The 18,272-nt window shown below is 43.4% G+C and overlaps 1 protein-coding gene across 1 annotated transcript; it reads left to right on the top strand.

Moving 5' to 3' along the window:
* The first annotated feature begins 3,119 nt into the window (after positions 1-3,119).
* LOC141127144 (resistin-like) lies at positions 3,120-9,542 on the top strand. Its single transcript, XM_073613362.1, has 3 exons — positions 3,120-3,261; positions 8,964-9,041; positions 9,350-9,542. The coding sequence occupies exons 1-3, from the start codon at positions 3,120-3,122 to the stop codon at positions 9,481-9,483; spliced, it is 354 nt and encodes a 117-aa protein (XP_073469463.1). The 3' UTR covers positions 9,484-9,542.
* Positions 9,543-18,272: the final 8,730 nt, after the last annotated feature.

Raw genomic sequence — 18,272 nt, 5'->3', positions numbered from 1 at the left:
GACAGTAATAGGCGGTGACAGGTCCTCTTTATGGAGAGATCTGGGGTCTATAATGAATGTAAACATCCCATGTGACAGTAATAGGAGGTGACAGGTCCTCTTTATGGAGAGATCTGGGGTCTATAATGAATGTAAACATCCCATGTGACAGTAATAGGTGGTGGCAGGTCCTCTTTATGAAGGGATCTGGGGTCTATAATGAATGTAAACATCCCATGTGACAGTAATAGACGGTGACAGGTCCTCTTTATGGAGAGATATGGGGTCTATAATGAATGTAAACATCCCATGTGACAGTAATAGGTGGTGACAGGTCCTCTTTATGGAGAGATCTGGGGTCTATAATGAATGTAAACATCCCATGTGACAATAATAGGTGGTGACAGGTCCTCTTTATGGAGAGATCTGGGGTCTATAATGAATGTAAACATCCCATGTGACAGTAATAGGTGGTGACAGGTCCTCTTTATGGAGAGATCTGGGGTCTATAATGAATGTAAACATCCCATGTGACAGTAATAGACGGTGACAGGTCCTCTTTATGGAGAGATATGGGGTCTATAATGAATGTAAACATCCCATGTGACAGTAATAGACGGTGACAGGTCCTCTTTATGGAGAGATATGGGGTCTATAATGAATGTAAACATCCCATGTGACAGTAATAGACGGTGACAGGTCCTCTTTATGGAGAGATATGGGGTCTATAATGAATGTAAACATCCCATGTGACAGTAATAGGTGGTGACAGGTCCTCTTTATGGAGAGATCTGGGGTCTATAATGAATGTAAACATCCCATGTGACAATAATAGGTGGTGACAGGTCCTCTTTATGGAGAGATCTGGGGTCTATAATGAATGTAAACATCCCATGTGACAGTAATAGGTGGTGACAGGTCCTCTTTATGGAGAGATCTGGGGTCTATAATGAATGTAAACATCCCATGTGACAGTAATAGGTGGTGACAGGTCCTTTTTATGGAGAGATCTGGGGTCTATAATGAATGTAAACATCCCATGTGACAGTAATAGGTGGTGACAGGTCCTCTTTATGGAGAGATCTGGGGTCTATAATGAATGTAAACATCCCATGTGACAGTAATAGGTGGTGACAGGTCCTATTTATGGAGAGATCTGGGGTCTATAATGAATGTAAACATCCCATGTGACAGTAATAGGAGGTGACAGGTCCTCTTTATGGAGAGATCTGGGGTCTATAATTAATGTAAACATCCCATGTGACAGTAATAGACGGTGACAGGTCCTCTTTATGGAGAGATCTGGGGTCTATAATGAATGTAAACATCCCATGTGACAGTAATAGGAGGTGACGGGTCCTCTTTATGGAGAGATCTGGGGTCTATAATGAATGTAAACATCCCATGTGACAGTAATAGGTGGTGACAGGTCCTCTTTATGGAGAGATCTGGGGTCTATAATGAATGTAAACATCCCATGTGACAGTAATAGGTGGTGACAGGTCCTCTTTATGGAGAGATCTGGGGTCTATAATGAATGTAAACATCCCATGTGACAGTAATAGGTGGTGACAGGTCCTCTTTATGGAGAGATCTGGGGTCTATAATAAATGTAAACATCCCATGTGACAGTAATAGGTGGTGACGGGTCCTCTTTATGGAGAGATCTGGGGTCTATAATGAATGTAAACATCCCATGTGACAGTAATAGGAGGTGACGGGTCCTCTTTATGGAGAGATCTGGGATCTATAATGAATGTAAACATCCCATGTGACAGTAATAGGTGGTGACAGGTCCTCTTTATGGAGAGATCTGGGGTCTATAATGAATGTAAACATCCCATGTGACAGTAATAGATGGTGACAGGTCCTCTTTATGGAGAGATCTGGGGTCAATAATGAATGTAAACATCCCATGTGACAGTAATAGGAGGTGACGGGTCCTCTTTATGGAGAGATCTGGGGTCTATAATGAATGTAAACATCCCATGTGACAGTAATAGATGGTGACAGGTCCTCTTTATGGAGAGATCTGGGGTCTATAATGAATGTAAACATCCCATGTGACAGTAATAGGTGGTGACAGGTCCTCTTTATGGAGGGATCTAAAAGACCCCCGATCCCTCCATTGCACCTCAAAGTATTCAGATCGCCATTTTTGGCGATTCTGAATACTGTATATTTTTTAAAAACTGGCGCCATTGGCAGCTGAGTAAACAGGAAGTGACATTGTGATGTCACTTCTGTGTTTACAGAGAGAAGACTGGAACAAAGTCATTTCCGGCTTCGTGCCAGTCTCTCTCCAGCCGCCGGAAGAGGCGGATCAATGAACGGGACTCCCGGTGGGTCGGGGAAGCCCGATAAGAGTGGCGGAAGGCGGCGGGAGGGGGGGATGTCCCCTCCCGCTCCTCTGGGATAACAACTGAGCGGCTTTTAGCCACATCGGTTTTTGTCTCTGGATAGCCGATCGCCCGCTCTAAAAAAACGGTATGGGGATGATGCCTGCAGCTACGGGCATCATCCCAGTATAACCCCCGAAAGCCGAGGCCGCGTATATGTGTACGCTCAGCGGCAAGGGGTTAAATCACTGGGATAATGATGGGTTACTGATGTACTGTCTCCATTTATAAGGTTGGTGCCATATAATTTCTGAATAATAATAATAATAATAATACAGCACCATATATAGAGCTCAGGGGGGGAATTACTAAAGGAGTGGAACACGGTCACTCTTCCAGTTATCCCCAATACTATCTATATAGGAAAGTCTATGGGACATCACACCAGAAGTAAATGTTGGGGACAAATTCGTCTTCTGTAATCTTCCCAAATATATCCCGATGGTACAAAACTCCAATTTACAAAAGGTGCTCCAGACTCATCCTGGTTTCTTCATCTTAAAGTTGGTGAAATAGATTATTATCAGTGGAAGAAGCCAGAGGAGGAATGTTTCACCATAGCTGGTATTTCAGGTTCCTGGTGAAACTTCTCCATGTTGGGGACGGAGCCAGGAAAATGTATCAATAAGGAAAAGTGAAATGATTTTGTCCGAATGAAATGATTTTGATGAGGTTCTCTGTTATTCATGTCATATTTGGTGTCACAGTTGTCCACCATATTTGTATAGAGAATTGTTATTTATGGTGAGATATCATCCCGTTCTCCACAGATTCTCCGTCCCTCTCAGGTGTTCCTGGACTCTGAAGATGAAGCTTCTGCTTTGTTTCGTTCTCCTGTTTGTGGTCTCAGCAGTGGACAGTTCTCCACTCCTTGATTCTTTAGGTAGGTCACACTCTGCTCTTCATGATCAGAACGCATTCTTTAATCTGCTTTGTATCTTCTTGATGTGTACTTCTGAATCAATTTGCATCACCAAAAAGTTCTCACAGGGCTTTGTTAGGGCAGACTCGGCTTTTATCAAATAATAGGGGGAGCCCACAAGGTACTTGAAACCCAACAAAAGAGAAAACACATTCTTCAATAAATTAGAAATTCCAACCAGAATGACGGTCGGTTACAAGGATGAGTGCAAGAAAGGAATTTTGAGGTTTCTTGTTTTGTAGGTCCAGTAATGGTGAGCCTCCATTGGTTGGACAGCTGAATGTAGTGCTTGTAAATTGAATTGGTGTAAGGGGGGCAATGGCCTCCCTAGGGGGGGGGGGCAGAGGGGGCCCTGACCCCCCCAATATTATGCTGTGCCCCACCATGTGCCCCCCCAATTAAAAAAAAAAAAAAAAAAAAAGTTTTTTTTTTTTTTTTTTTTTTACAAAAAGGCAATGTCTAAGAGGGAGAGCATCCCCAGTCAGCTCCTGCGGGTGATTCCTCCCCCCTCCCTCTGCTCGCTGACACTGCATAATGCGAGCGCTCACACAACCACGGCCGGCCGATCTGCTCCTTCCCCTGCATCCTCATTGGCAGGGAGAAGAGTGAGTTGCAGGAAGGACTCCACCAGGACTCTCAGTTACTGAAAAAACAGACTGATTTCTCCCGTCCTTAGGACAGGAGAACCAGCCTGTAAATTCCAAGAGATGCCAGACCAGCGCTGTCAATAGCAGGGGCAGGACAGCAAGAGGAGGCTGGGGAACCCCACAGTGGCAGAACACCAGGGCCCGGAGGCAAGACAACCTTTGCAACCCTGATAGTTCTCCCACTGGTTTGGACCCTTATATTTTCTTGGTATGCTGGTGACATATCTCTTGTTTTCTGCCACCTTGGGGGAGCCCAATACAGTAGGAAGGGAGCTCACTGCAGAACATGTGAAAGGGCCCGTTGTGGGATCGTAGTAAAGGGCCCCAGGATATATATATATATATATTATATATAATTGCATTTTATAGTTGCCCCCCTACTTTTGTCCCTGTCCCCCCATGTGCCCCCCCTAAATATGAAAGCTGGAGACGCCACTGAAGGGGGGGATTGATTGGTGACACTTTCTCCACGTTTTCTTTCTAGTTGGGCTTTACTAGGCTCTTTGGTTAGGGTCACCGCCTTACACATGGGGTATCTTTAATTGGACAGACGACTGAACCTTAGTCAGTTCTTTTGATGTTATATACACCACCATGGTCAGTGATGCATGTAGGAGAGACATTCAGAGCCAATGTCCCTCCACCTGTCCGGCGTGTCACCCCTACCTCACTCCCAGTAATGGTATGGGGCCACACCATACACCTAGCGCTGACTCCATTTGAGGCCAAGTTTCCAAAGCTTTACAGGAATAACTTGTTATAACAGATAAAGTGGTTCTAAAGGCAGAAGGTGAATTCTAAGCAGGAAGATAAAAAACATCTGTGTGCAGCAGCCCCCCCACAGCCCCCCTATCACTTAATGGAGCCTCATTGGTGTGTGCAGACTAGGGAGGCACCGATACCTTTCTTTTTACAACGAGTACCGATACTTTTATTTTTAGTATTTACCGATACCAATTACCGATACCGACCGCAACTGTTTGTTTTCACTTCAGCTGTCAGCAATGGTACAAAGCATTGAAAAGTTATTTACAAATGAAATAAATAGATTTTTTTTTAATTTTGTGCTTTTTCAATGTGAAATGTGTAAATATGTTAATATATATGTGTAAAAATATTCAATAACAAAGCAAACAATAAAAAGTTTTAATTGTTTATCATTTATAAAATAGATGTGAAGAAAAAAAAAAAAAGCAGGAAAATAATTAAATGGAGGAGAATAGGGAGTTAATTAAGGCTGATTTGAGTAAATTAAGGGTTTATAAGCAGGGGAACATTTGTTCATCCCTCTAATCTGCAGATGAAGAAACAGAAAGATTCAAAAAGAAACAATGTTTCTTTTTATTTTGGTGTTTCAGCGGCTGAGCAATGTTGCTAACTAGTTGCCGACCGCCTTTACTGTGGCAGAATGGCACGGGCAGGCAAAATGACGTACCTGGTACGTGATCTGCCTCCTGTGGGCGGGGGCGCATCGCGACCCCCCCCCCCCGGTGCCCGAGGCGGTCGGCTTTGTCAGGGGAGCGATACAGGCCGAGGGGGAGACCACTCATTCGTGGCCACCCCCTTGCGATCGCTCCCCACGAATGAGATTCTTCCTCTGCTGCTGTATAGTAAACAGCGGCAGAGGAAGTGATGTCATCGCTTCTCGGCTCGGTATTTTCCGTTCCGGCGCCGAGGAGAGAAGACATCGATGTGAGTGCACCAACACTACACACACAGTAGAACACACTAGGCACACTTTACACCCCCCATCACCCCCTGATCACCCCCTGATCACCCAGCCCCCCCCTGTCACAGTGACACCAACCAGTTTTTTTTTTTTCTGATTACTGCATTGGTGTCAGTTTGTGACAGTTAGTGTGGTAGGGCAGTTAATGGTAGCCCCCTTTAGGTCTAGGGTTCGCCGTCAGCTTTTTATAGTGTCAGGGACTCTCAGGAAATAGCTTGGGGTGTCTACTTTCCAAAATGGGGTCATTTGGGGGGGTTTGTGCCATCTTGGCATTTTATGGCCTTCAAAACTGTGATAGGTAGTGAGGAGTGAAATCAAAAATTTACGCCCTTAGAAATCCTGAAGGCGGTGCTTGGTTTTTGGGGCCCCGTACACGGCTAGGCTCCCAAAAAGTCCCACACATGTGGTATCCCCGTACTCAGGAGAAGCAGAAGAATGTATTTTGGGGTGCAATTCTACATATGCCCATGGCCTGTGTGAGCAATATATCATTTAGTGACAACTTTGTGCAAAAAGAAAAAAAAAGTTTGTCATTTTCCCGCAACTTGTGGCAAAATATTAAATATTCCATGGACTCACCATGCCTCTCAGCAAATAGCTTGGGGTGTCTACTTTCCAAAATGGGGTCATTTGGGGGGGGTTTGTGCCATCTTGGCATTTTATGGCCTTCAAAACGGTGATAGGTAGTGAAGAGTAAAATAAAAAATGTACGCCCTTAGAAATCCTGAAGGCGGTGCTTGGTTTTCGCGGCCCTGTACGCGGCAAGGCTCCCAAAAACTCCCACACTTTGGTACCCACATGTGGTATCCCCGTACTCCGGAGAATCAGCAGAATGTATTTTGGGGTGTAATTCCACATATGCCCATGGCATGTTTGAGCAATATATCATTTAGTGACAACTTTTTGTAAAATATATATATTTTTTGTCATTATTCAATCACTTGGGACAAAAAAATTAAATATTCAATGGGCTCAACATGCCTCTCAGCAATTTCCTTGGGGTGTCTAATTTCCAAAATGGGGTCATGGGGGGGGGGGTTGTACTGCCCTGCCATTTTAGCACCTCAAGAAATGACATAGGCAGTCATAAACTAAAAGCTGTGTAAATTCCAGAAAATGTACCCTAGTTTGTAGACGCTATACCTTTTGCGCAAACCAATAAATATACGCTTATTGACTTTTTTTTTTACCAAAGACCTGTGGCTGAATACATTTTGGCCTAAACGTATGACTAAAATTGAGTTTATTGGATTTTTTTTATAACAAAAAGAAGAAAATATCATTTTATTTTCAAAATTTTCGGTCTTTTTCCATTTATAGCGCAAAAAATAAAAACCGCAGAGGTGATCAAATACCATCAAAAGAACGCTCTATTTGTGGGAAAAAAAGGACGCAAATTTCGTTTGGGTACAGCATTGCATGACCGCGCAATTAGCAGTTAAAGCGGCATAGTGCCAAATTGTAAAAATGTGCTCTGGTCAGGAAGGGGGTAAAACATTCTGGGGCTGAAGTGGTTAAAAAGGAAAACAATTCATACTGCAGTTAGAATTATATTTCAGTTCAAATTTGTAAGCTACGAGGGTTAATTGTTTCAGATATATGTATGTTCAAACAATTTCCTACAGATAATTAGAAATGTATACTTTACCAGAAATCCCAAAATCTTTTGTCTGAGAGATGTCAGCTGTTTGTTCCAAGGGACAACTCTTCCTCCTTTGATTTTTCCATTCTCCCTCTCTCAATCCATTCTCAAACTCTTATCCCCCAAAGAAAATAGGTGTGGATGTTTTTTCCACGTAATCAATGCCCTCAAATTATGTATGATTTACTATGTAACCATGGCACAACTGCCTGAAGGGGCAGTATTGGACTCATGACATGGCTGGTGGGTACAGTGATGGATTAAAAATGATTTTGAAACTTTATTTAAAAGATATCACTTCAAATAACCTTTGCCCTGAGCCTTGAACAAAATCATAAATATAATAGGATGGACTGTTATCTGACAGTATGTTAGGCTTCTCATCTCTTCCTAAGATATATTGCTTTAAGAAAGTTTAAACCACAGCACTCAGCTTTCCTCCAAATACATTAGGTCATTGGCTTCTCAGAATCCAAAAATTATTTTACATGTAATTTCACTCTTATTTATAACATTTCAAACATGCTATGCTTATGTTAATAATATATATACTAGTATGTTTAAATGAGTACAATCAAACATTTTAAAAGTACATAAACCAAAATATGTAAGATTATTCAATTAAGAAGGCATATAATTGCCACATACAATGTAATAATAATACAATAGAAATTATTGTTAATATAATTAATTGTGATTAATAATAATTGTTCACAAGGCAACTTTTAAATAAACCCCTTTTCCCTTTTCCACTAATAAGGAAAAAAAAAATCTTAAAACCTCTATTTATTGTTCAGTTATTATACACAGTCTAGCACCATACCATGGGCAGTCCTTATCTCGTCTGGTTGTCCGGGACTCATAATTTACGACCTGGGAGAATATGAGTTGAGGCTCTAAAAATCCTTAGTGAAAGTCTTTGCTCACAAGCAATGAACTTACATTACCCTTCTAACAAACCGAACGAGATGGTTTTCCATATGCCCATAAAACCATGTATAAAATAATATGTATAGGGCTTAAAAATTAATTATTTTTAACCTCAATAGTTCTGACAAGTCCTTCCAGACATTATGAGTGTGCTTGGATGGCAGCAGGGCGCACGGTTGGCTGGTTTCATTGACAGAACGATGTAGCACTTGTGGAGCGGCTCTCTGGCTCAAGGAAGGTCTCAAACACCCGACTTTTGAAGTTGGACTGGGACCGGCTAGGCTGCACTGGTGTGGCATCCCTGAAGTGCAGAACAGCAGCTCTGAAGCTCTGTGTGAAATCCCCGGGGCCAAGAGAGCGAGCCCGCCAATTTCAGTCAAATATATAGTCTCTCCTATAAGCCCATTGTGCGGTTCAGCCACTTGGGAGGTGTAGTTCAAGGAGTGGTGTGGTAACCTTTTGTCCAATTACATTTAGACTATATGTCTCAAGATTCTTTGCTTTATCCAGGACAATCCTTCTCCACTCCACTGACAGGAAATGATGTAGTTTTCTGTAAAACAGGCACTAGAGGGAAATGTTAGGTCAGCTGTCCCCGAGTAACGTCTTACTCCATCATGGCATTGCTGCTACCTAGCTACACTAGTATTGAGGAGGCGGCTATATCTTCTCATTTACATTTGTAGATTCCTCATATCTCTGTCTTCTCTTCCAGCTTCTGCTATACAGAGGAACAGTAAACTAGTCTGCACCGGCGTCAGCACACCAGGATTACATGCTACCTGTCCTGATGGTAAGTTACCACAAGACCTCAAATAGAGCTCAGTATCAGTATGAGAGAGACGTATCCTTCACTGCAGACCACCCATGAGGTCCTATCTCAGACCAAATATGAGAAGGATTGCTTTCACCCCCCCCAACAGAACAGAGAGGGAACAGTCTAAGAAATGATAGGAGGGAGGGCTGGACATTCACCCAAAGCCTCTATATGAGGGGTACACCTCGGGGGCTCCAATCTTCTGTATATTGCTGTGTGTATATGTATGATTGTAGAATGTTATAATCAGATATTTCATCACTGCCTCTTCTCAATTTATTCAGGTTACATCCCCACGACTTGTGTCTGCACGATGGGCTGCGTGTCGTGGAGCGTCCAGTCTGAGAATACCTGTCAATGTCAGTGCCCCGATGTGGACATGACAACGGCCCGCTGCTGCAAGGTCACCCTTCAGTAGAGTCTGACCACCAGTAGGCGATGAGAGTGACACCGCTGAATTATCTCTTCTATATCAATAGCTGTAGATCACATCTACTATATATTTGTAGAACGGCTTATGGGGTAAAATTATTAAAGGTTGAAGTTTATAGTTTGTGATTTCTTTGTGGCAAATAAAGTTTTCCTGCAAATGTCTTGCAGTTACTCCACCCTAAACCCGGATTCCTGCCTATTATTCCTAACAGTGGGAGGGCGGAGTAGGGGTGACATCATGCTTACCTGTTGGAATGTGTCAGCAGCACTTGTGGAGGAGGGCTGCTCTTTTTTTCCTGTCTGGTCAGCAGGGATGAGTGAATACCCCCCTGTTCGGTTCGCAGCAGAACATGCGAACAAGCAAAAAATTTGTTCGAACACGCAAACACCCTATGGGACACGAACGTGACAAATCAAAAGTGCTGATTTTAAGGGTTTATATGCAAGTTATTGTCATAAAAAGTGTTTGGGGACCCGGGTCCTGCCCCAGGAGCATGCAAAAAAATGTTTTAAAAACGGATGTTTTTCGGGAGCAGTGATTTTAATAATGCTTAAAGTGAAACAATTAAAGTGTAATATCCCTTTAAATTTCGTGCCAGGGGGTGTCTATAGTATGCCTGTAAAGGGGCGCATGTTTCCCGTGTTTCGAACAGTCCGAGAGCAAAATGACATTTTTAAAGGAAAAAAAGTCATTTAATGCTGCTATATTGAATTGTCGGGTCTCTGCAATACACATAAAAGTCATTGATAAAAACGGCATGGGATTCCCCCACAGTCCATTACCAGGCCCTTTGGGTCTGGTATGAATATTAGGGGGAACCCCGAACCAAAATTTAAAAAAAAAATGCGTGGGGTCCCCCCAAATTCCATACCAGGCCCTTCAGGTCTGGTATGGATTTTAAGGGGAACCCCACGCCAAAATTAAAAAAAAAATGCTGTGGGGGTCCCCCCAAAAATCCGTACCAGACCCTTATCCGAGCACGCAACTTGGCAGGCTGCAGGAAAAGAGGTGGGGACGAGAGAGTGCCCCCCCTCCTGAACCATACCAAGCTACATGCCCTCAACATGGGGAATGTCTTCTTCTTTCCCCGCTTCTTCTTCCATCTTCTTCTGGTCTTCATTCGGTTTTCTTCCTCCATCTTGTTCTTCCCCTGCTTCTTCCTCCAATCCTCTGCTTCTTCCTTCGGTCTTCTCGTCCGCATCTTCCTCTGGCTTCTTCTTCTGACAGTTCTTATATAACTGAGGGCGGGGCCACCCGTTGACCCCGCCCCCCTTTACCCCATTACCATTTCACACGGGTGGCTGCATCTGGGGGTCCCCTTGTTAAAGGGGGCTTCCAGATTCCAATAAGGCCCCCACCCGCATACCCCCACAAACCACCGGGCAAGGGTTGTGGGGATGAGGCCCTTGTCCCCATCAACATGGGGACATCCTCCCCATGTTTAGGGCATGTGGCCTGGTACGGTTCAGGAGGGGGGTTGCTGCTCTCATCCCCCCCTCTTTTCCTGCGGCCTGCCAGGTTGCATGCTCGGATAAGGGTCTGGTATGGATTTTGAGGGGGACCCCCATGCCTTTTTTTAAAAAAAAAATTGGCGCAGGGTTCCCCTTAATATCCATACCAGACTTGAAGGGCCTGGTATAGAATTTTGGGGGACCCCCACGCATTCTTTTTTTTTAAATTTTGGTTCAGGGTTCCCCTAATCTTCATACCAGACCCAAAGGGCCTGGTAATGCACTGTAGTGGAATCCCATGCCATTTTTTCAATGACTTTTATGAGTATTGCAGAGACCCGACAATTCATTATAGCAGCCGGCGCTAGCGCTAGTACTTTTAATTGACTTTTGTTCTAAACACGGGAAACATGCGCCCCTTTACAGGCATACTATAGACACCCCCCAGGTACGAAATTTAAAGGGATATTACACTTTTATTGTTTCACTTTAAGCATTATTAAAATCACTGCTCCCTGAAAAAATGGCCGTTTTTAAAACTTTTTTTTTTGCATTGATCCATGTCCCCTGGGGCAGGACCCGGGTCCCCAAACACTTTTTATGACAATAACTTGCATATTAACCTTTAAAATTAGCACTTTTGACTTCTCCCATAGATTTTTAAAGGGTGTTCCGTGGCTTTCGAATTTTCTGCGAACACCCCAATTTGTTCGCTATTCGGCGAACGGGCGAACAGCCAATGTTCGAGTCGAACTCATGTTCGACCCGAGCAGACAGCCCATCCCTACTGGTCATTGATGGACCATTTACCTCGGACTGTCTGCTTTCCAAAAAGGGGTCACTTGGGGGTATTTGTACTGTCCTGGTTTTTTCATGCCTCAAGAATGAGACCAGCCGTCAGTACATCATGATTGGTCAGTTTTCAGATATATCTCCCATAGTTTGTGGAAATAGAAACAAAAACGAAGAAAAGTGATTTTTATTTTCAAAACTTTAGTCTATAGCACAAAAAATTAAAAAACACAGTCGTGATTAAATACCAACAAAATAAAGCTCTATTTGTGTGAAAAAAATGACATAAATGTCATTTGGGTACAGTGTTGCATGACCGCGCAATTACCAGTTAAAGCAGCGCAGTGCTGAATAGCAGAAAATGCCCCGGTCATGAAGGGGGGTAAAACCTTCCGGAGGTTAAGTGATCAATCAATCCAAATCTGTGAACATAATGCGCCGTACACGCGATCGGACTTTCTGACAACAAAACCATGGATATTTGTTCGAAGGTTGTTGGTTCCATCTTGTCTTGCATACACACGGTCACACAAATGTTGGCCAACAATTACGAACGTGGTGACGTACAAGACGTACGACAGCTGATAAAAAGGAAGTTCAATAGTGATGTGTGATTCCGAGCATGCGTGTTTGTACTTTGGACTTTTGTCCGACGGGCTTGTGTACACACGATCTGAAAATCTGACAACAAAATTTGTTGGTGGAAAATTTGAGAACCTGCTCTCAAACATTTGTTGGCGGAAAATCCGCCAACAAATGTTTGATGGAGCATACACACGTTCGGACTTTCCGACAAAAAGCTCACATCCAACATTTCCCGTCGGAAATTTTGACCGTGTGTACGCAGCATTACAGTCCACATTCCTGTACATAAATCTGTCATGAATGAGATGATTAATTACTTTTTTTAAACCGTGTTCAGTACGATCAAAACAACCGACAACTCTTGATAATTCTTTGCAAGACACAGAGCAATGTACCTCTAAGGAGACTCAATGGGATGGTATCAGACTCAATGGGAAGGTATCACATTCAATGGGATGGTATCAGACTCAATGGGATGGTATCAGACTCAATGGGATGGTATCAGATTCAATGGGATGGTATCAGACTCAATGGGAAGGCATCAGACTCAATGGGACGGTATCAGACTCAATGGGATGGTATCAGACTCAATGGGAAGGTATCAGATTCAATGGGATGGTATCAGATTCAATGGGATGGTATCAGACTCAATGGGAAGGTATCAGATTCAATGGGACGGTATCAGATTCAATGGGATGGTATCAGACTCAATGGGATGGTATCAGATTCAATGGGATGGTATCAGACTCAATGGGAAGGTATCAGATTCAATGGGAAGGTATCAGATTCAATGGGATGGTATCAGACTCAATGGGATGGTATCAGATTCAATGGGATGGTATCAGACTCAATGGGAAGGTATCAGATTCAATGGGAAGGTATCAGATTCAATGGGAAGGTATCAGACTCAATGGGATGGTATCAGATTCAATGGGATGGTATCAGACTCAATGGGAAGGTATCAGATTCAATGGGATGGTATCAGACTCAATGGGAAGGTATCAGACACAATGGGATGGTATCAGATTCAATGGGATGGTATCAGACTCAATGGGAAGGTATCAGACTCAATGGGATGGTATCAGATTCAATGGGATGGTATCAGACTCAATGGGAAGGTATCAGATTCAATGGGACGGTATCAGATTCAATGGGATGGTATCAGACTCAATGGGATGGTATCAGATTCAATGGGATGGTATCAGACTCAATGGGAAGGTATCAGATTCAATGGGAAGGTATCAGATTCAATGGGATGGTATCAGACTCAATGGGATGGTATCAGATTCAATGGGATGGTATCAGACTCAATGGGAAGGCATCAGACTCAATGGGAAGGCATCAGATTCAATGGAATGGTATCGGACTCAATGGGAAGGTATCAGATTCAATGGGAAGGTATCAGACTCAATGGGAAGGTATCAGATTCAATGGGATGGTATCAGATTCAATGGGATGGTATCAGACTCAATGGGAAGGTATCAGATTCAATGGGAAGGTATCAGATTCAATGGGATGATATCAGACTCAATGGGATGGTATCAGACTCAATGGGAAGGTATCAGATTCAATGGGAAGGTATCAGATTCAATGGGATGGTATCAGACTCAATGGGATGGTATCAGACTCAATGGGAAGGTATCAGATTCAATGGGAAGGTATCAGATTCAATGGGATGATATCAGACTCAATGGGAAGGTATCAGATTCAATGGGATGGTATCAGACTCAATGGGAAGGTATCAGATTCAATGGGAAGGTATCAGATTCAATGGGATGGTATCAGACTCAATGGGATGGTATCAGATTCAATGGGATGGTATCAGACTCAATGGGAAGGTATCAGATTCAATGGGATGGTATCAGACTCAATGGGAAGGTATCAGACACAATGGGATGGTATCAGATTCAATGGGAAGGTATCAGACACAATGGATGGTATCAGATTCAATGGGATGGTATCAGACTCAATGGGAAGGCATCAGACTCAATGGGAAGGCATCAGATTCAATGGAATGGTATCGGACTCAATGGGATGGTATCAGACTCAATGGGAAGGTATCACACACAATGGGATGGTATCGGAGTTCTTCCCAGTAGTTAGGGGGACACACCAGGGCTTCCCGCTATCTCCTGGCCTATTTGCCTTGCTTATAGGGACTGGGGAGTGGTATAGCAGCGCAATTCATTGACAGAATAAAGGGCCGAACCGTCATACTACTTCTTGCATGTAGCTCCAAACCATGGAATCAAAAGCCTTCTCTAAATCCAAAAAGAATAATATTCCCCCTTGGTAATCTCAAGGACTAGCTGTAGATGAGTATAAACCCTTCTCTGATTGATATCAGTGGCCTTGGCCGGCATGAATCCTTGTCTGGTCCTCAAACACTAAATGGGATATAACATCCAAATCAGGTGAATGGTGTAGGAATTACAACAGTTTGTATATGTGCCTCCCACGTTTTAAGGGACCAAAAGTAATGGGACAATTGGCTGCTCACTTGTTCCATGGCCAGGTGTGTGTTATTCCCTCATTATCCCATTTACAATGAGCACATAAAAGGTCCAGAGTTCATTTCAAGTGTGCTATTTGCATTTGGAATCTGTGGCTGTCAACTCTCAATATGAGATCCAAGGAGCTGTCACTATCAGTGAAGCAAGCCATCATTAGGCTGAAAAAACAAAACAAACCCATCAGAGAGATAGAAAAAACATTAGGTGTGGCCAAATCAACTGTTTGGAACCTCCTTAAAAAGAAAGAACGCACCGGTGAGCATAGCAACACCAAAAGATCCGGAAGACCACGGAAAACAACTGTGGTGGATGACCGAAGAATTCTTTCTATGGCTGCCAATGGAACTGGTTCTCTTGTATTTATTGATGATTTGACTGCTGACAAAAGCAGCAGGATGAATTCTGAAGTGTTTCGGACAATATTATCTGTTCATATTCAGCAAAATGCTTCAGAACTCATTAGACGGCGCTTTACAGTGCAGATGGACAATGACCCGAAGCATACTGAGAAATCAACCAAAGAGTTTTTTAAGGGAAAGAAGTGGAATGTTATGCAATGGCCAAGTCAATCACCGGACCTGAATCCGATTGAGCATGCATTTCACTTGCTGAAGACAAAACTGAAGGGAAAATGCCCCAAGAACAAGCAGGAACTGAAGACAGTTGCAGTAGAGGCCTGGCAGAGCATCACCAGGGATGAAACCCAGCGTCTGGTGATGTCTATGTGTTCCAGACTTCAGACTGTAATTGACTGCAAAGGATTTGCAACCAAGTATTAAAAAGTGAAAGTTTGATGGATGATTGTTAATCTGTCCCATTACTTTTGGGCCCTTAAAAAGTGGGAGGCACATATACAAACCGTTGTAATTCCTACACCGTTCACCTGATTTGGATGTAAATACCCTCAAATTAAAGCTGAAAGTCTGCAGTTAAAGGACATCTTTGTTTCATTTCAAATCCATTGTGGTGGTGTATAGAGCCAAAAAGATTCGAATTTTGTCGATGTCCCAATATTTATGGACCTGACTGTATCTGGGCGCATACCTGTTCCTTCTCCTGCAACACCTCAGTATCGTGACTATATTGGGTTCTAGTGGCCTTAATGGATGACATGTACTCCCCTCTAATATTTGCTTTAAAAGCATCCCAAGTTAATTGTGCGGTGGAGGAACCCTCATTAATTTGCCAGTAAGACTGTAATGATGGTAGGATGGCTCCATCCACATACCCACTCTGGAGATAGTCACCAAGCACCTGAGGACCGAGGACCCGCCAAGCACAACACAACCTGGAGCGGAGGATGATCGGACACAGACCCCCGGGCAATTATGAGGCCTCCAATATCAATGGCAGCAGGTCAGAAGAGGAAAATGCTAGGTCAATTCTGGAGGAGGAAGCGTGTACCAGAGACAAATGAGAGTAGCTTCTGAGATTTGGATTCTTCCACCTCTATAATTCCGTCAGCCCCGCAGAAGAGGCCCAATGTACCAGGTCCAGATTCTGTGCACGCTGTGAATTTGAAGTATCTAATGTGTAATCAAGGATATTATTGAAGTCTCCAGCCATTAGGATTTTCACAGGGGGCCAATGCAAATGCCAATACCATTTCATAGAGAAGCTCGCTGGAGAAAGGGGGTGGGGTATACACATTCCTATACGACATGCATGTATTTCCAACACTACCATAGCGTACCTCCCGCCCGGATCTGTAACAACTACTTCAATATTACAAGATTTGTGCAAGAGGATTGTCACTCCCCTGGCATAGGATAAGTAGGTGGCATGTATAGCTTGCTGTATCCACGGGTGCTTAAGGGCTAAAATGTTATTACCCAATTCAGTCTCCTCACATTCCAGGAGAAAAGTTTAATTTGTGTACTCATGAATGCAATACCAAAAGGTGTCACAAGATGGCGGCCTAATCCCAGTGCAGTATTCAGGAGTCATACATTGCCCCTTACAGTGCTGTGTACCATATAACCATTCACTGTTAACCCTTACACATAGATACAGTGGAGGGGCTGAAAAAGCTCTCCCTCTTACCATCCCTAGAAGGTCTGTTGTAGTGCAAAAAACAATAGAAAAACAAGAGAAAAAAAACCTAAGTGCATTAAACATAACTCCCTGTCCCAGTAGCTTGTGAGAAACCAAAAACAGAGCAGTGCCACGGGACTTTATTCCCAAAAAAAGAATTTGCAGTCCAAGGACCACGGCTATGGAACGCTCTTCCAACTTGCATCCGCATGGAAGAAAACAATCAGGCCTTCAGGAAAAAACTAAAGATCTATCTCTTCTAAGAAGCTGACAACACAGAATGAATCTAGTGGCTTGAGGTGATTCAGTTCGCATTTGCAGCGCTTTACAAATCATTCATTCATTCACTAGGTCTAAAAGGTGAAGAGGATGAGGTAGTTCCTCAACATGAGTGCAATGAAACAATCCACCGGGACACATCTCCATGTGCATATATGTCTTGCACTGCAATCCCTGGGGCACAAAATGTTTTTGTTGATGGTTCTTGTTCTAGACTAGGGATGAGCCGAACAACCCCGGTTCAGTTCACACCAGAACATACCGAACAGGCAAAAAATTTGGCAGAACACACAAACACCGTTAAAGTCTATGGGACACGAACATGAATAATCAAAAGTGCTAATTTTAAAGGCTTATATGCAAGTTATTGTCATAAAAAGTGTTTGGGGACCTGGGTCCTGCCCCAGGGGACATGGATCAATGAAATTTTTTTAAAAAAAGCAATTTTTTCGGGAGCAGTGATTTTAATGATGCTTATATTAAAAAAAAAAAAAAGTGAAATATTCCTTTAAATATCATACCTGGGGGGTGTCTATAGTATGCCTGTAAAGTGGCACATTTTTCCCATGTTTAGAACAGTCCCTGCACAAAATGACATTTCTAAATGAAAAATTGTCATTTTAAACTGATCACGGCTGTAATGAATTGTCGGGTCTCGGCAATATAGATAAAACTCATTGAAAAAAAGAGCAGTCTATTACCAGACCCTTTGGGTCTGGTATGAATATTAAAGTGGAGTTCCACCCAAAAATGGAACTTCCACTTTTTGGATTCCTCCCCCCCTCCGGTGTCACATTTGGCACCTTTCAGGGGGGAGGAAGGAGCAGATACCTGTCTAATACAGGTATTTGCTCCCACTTCCTGGCATAGATCACCGCGGTGATTGCGGTGACCTACACCACTTGCGCCGCGCTGCCCGTCCTCCCCCGCTGTATTCTGTGAGACACAGAATACAGCAGGGACCTGTGAGGACGCGCAGCGCGGCTCGCGCATGCGCAGTAGGGAACCAGAAAGTGAAGCCGCACGGCTTCACTTCCTTATTCCCTTACTGAGGATGGCGGCAGCAGCAGCCTAGAGTCGAAGGACGGATCAGCTTCAGCTGCTGACACCGCGGGCTCCC

Source organism: Aquarana catesbeiana, linkage group LG01 (assembly GCF_042186555.1).
Source record: "Aquarana catesbeiana isolate 2022-GZ linkage group LG01, ASM4218655v1, whole genome shotgun sequence".
NCBI lineage: Eukaryota > Metazoa > Chordata > Amphibia > Anura > Ranidae > Aquarana > Aquarana catesbeiana.
The sequence above is the reverse complement of the archived record's forward strand: the minus strand, read 5'-3'. Positions and strand labels throughout refer to the sequence as shown.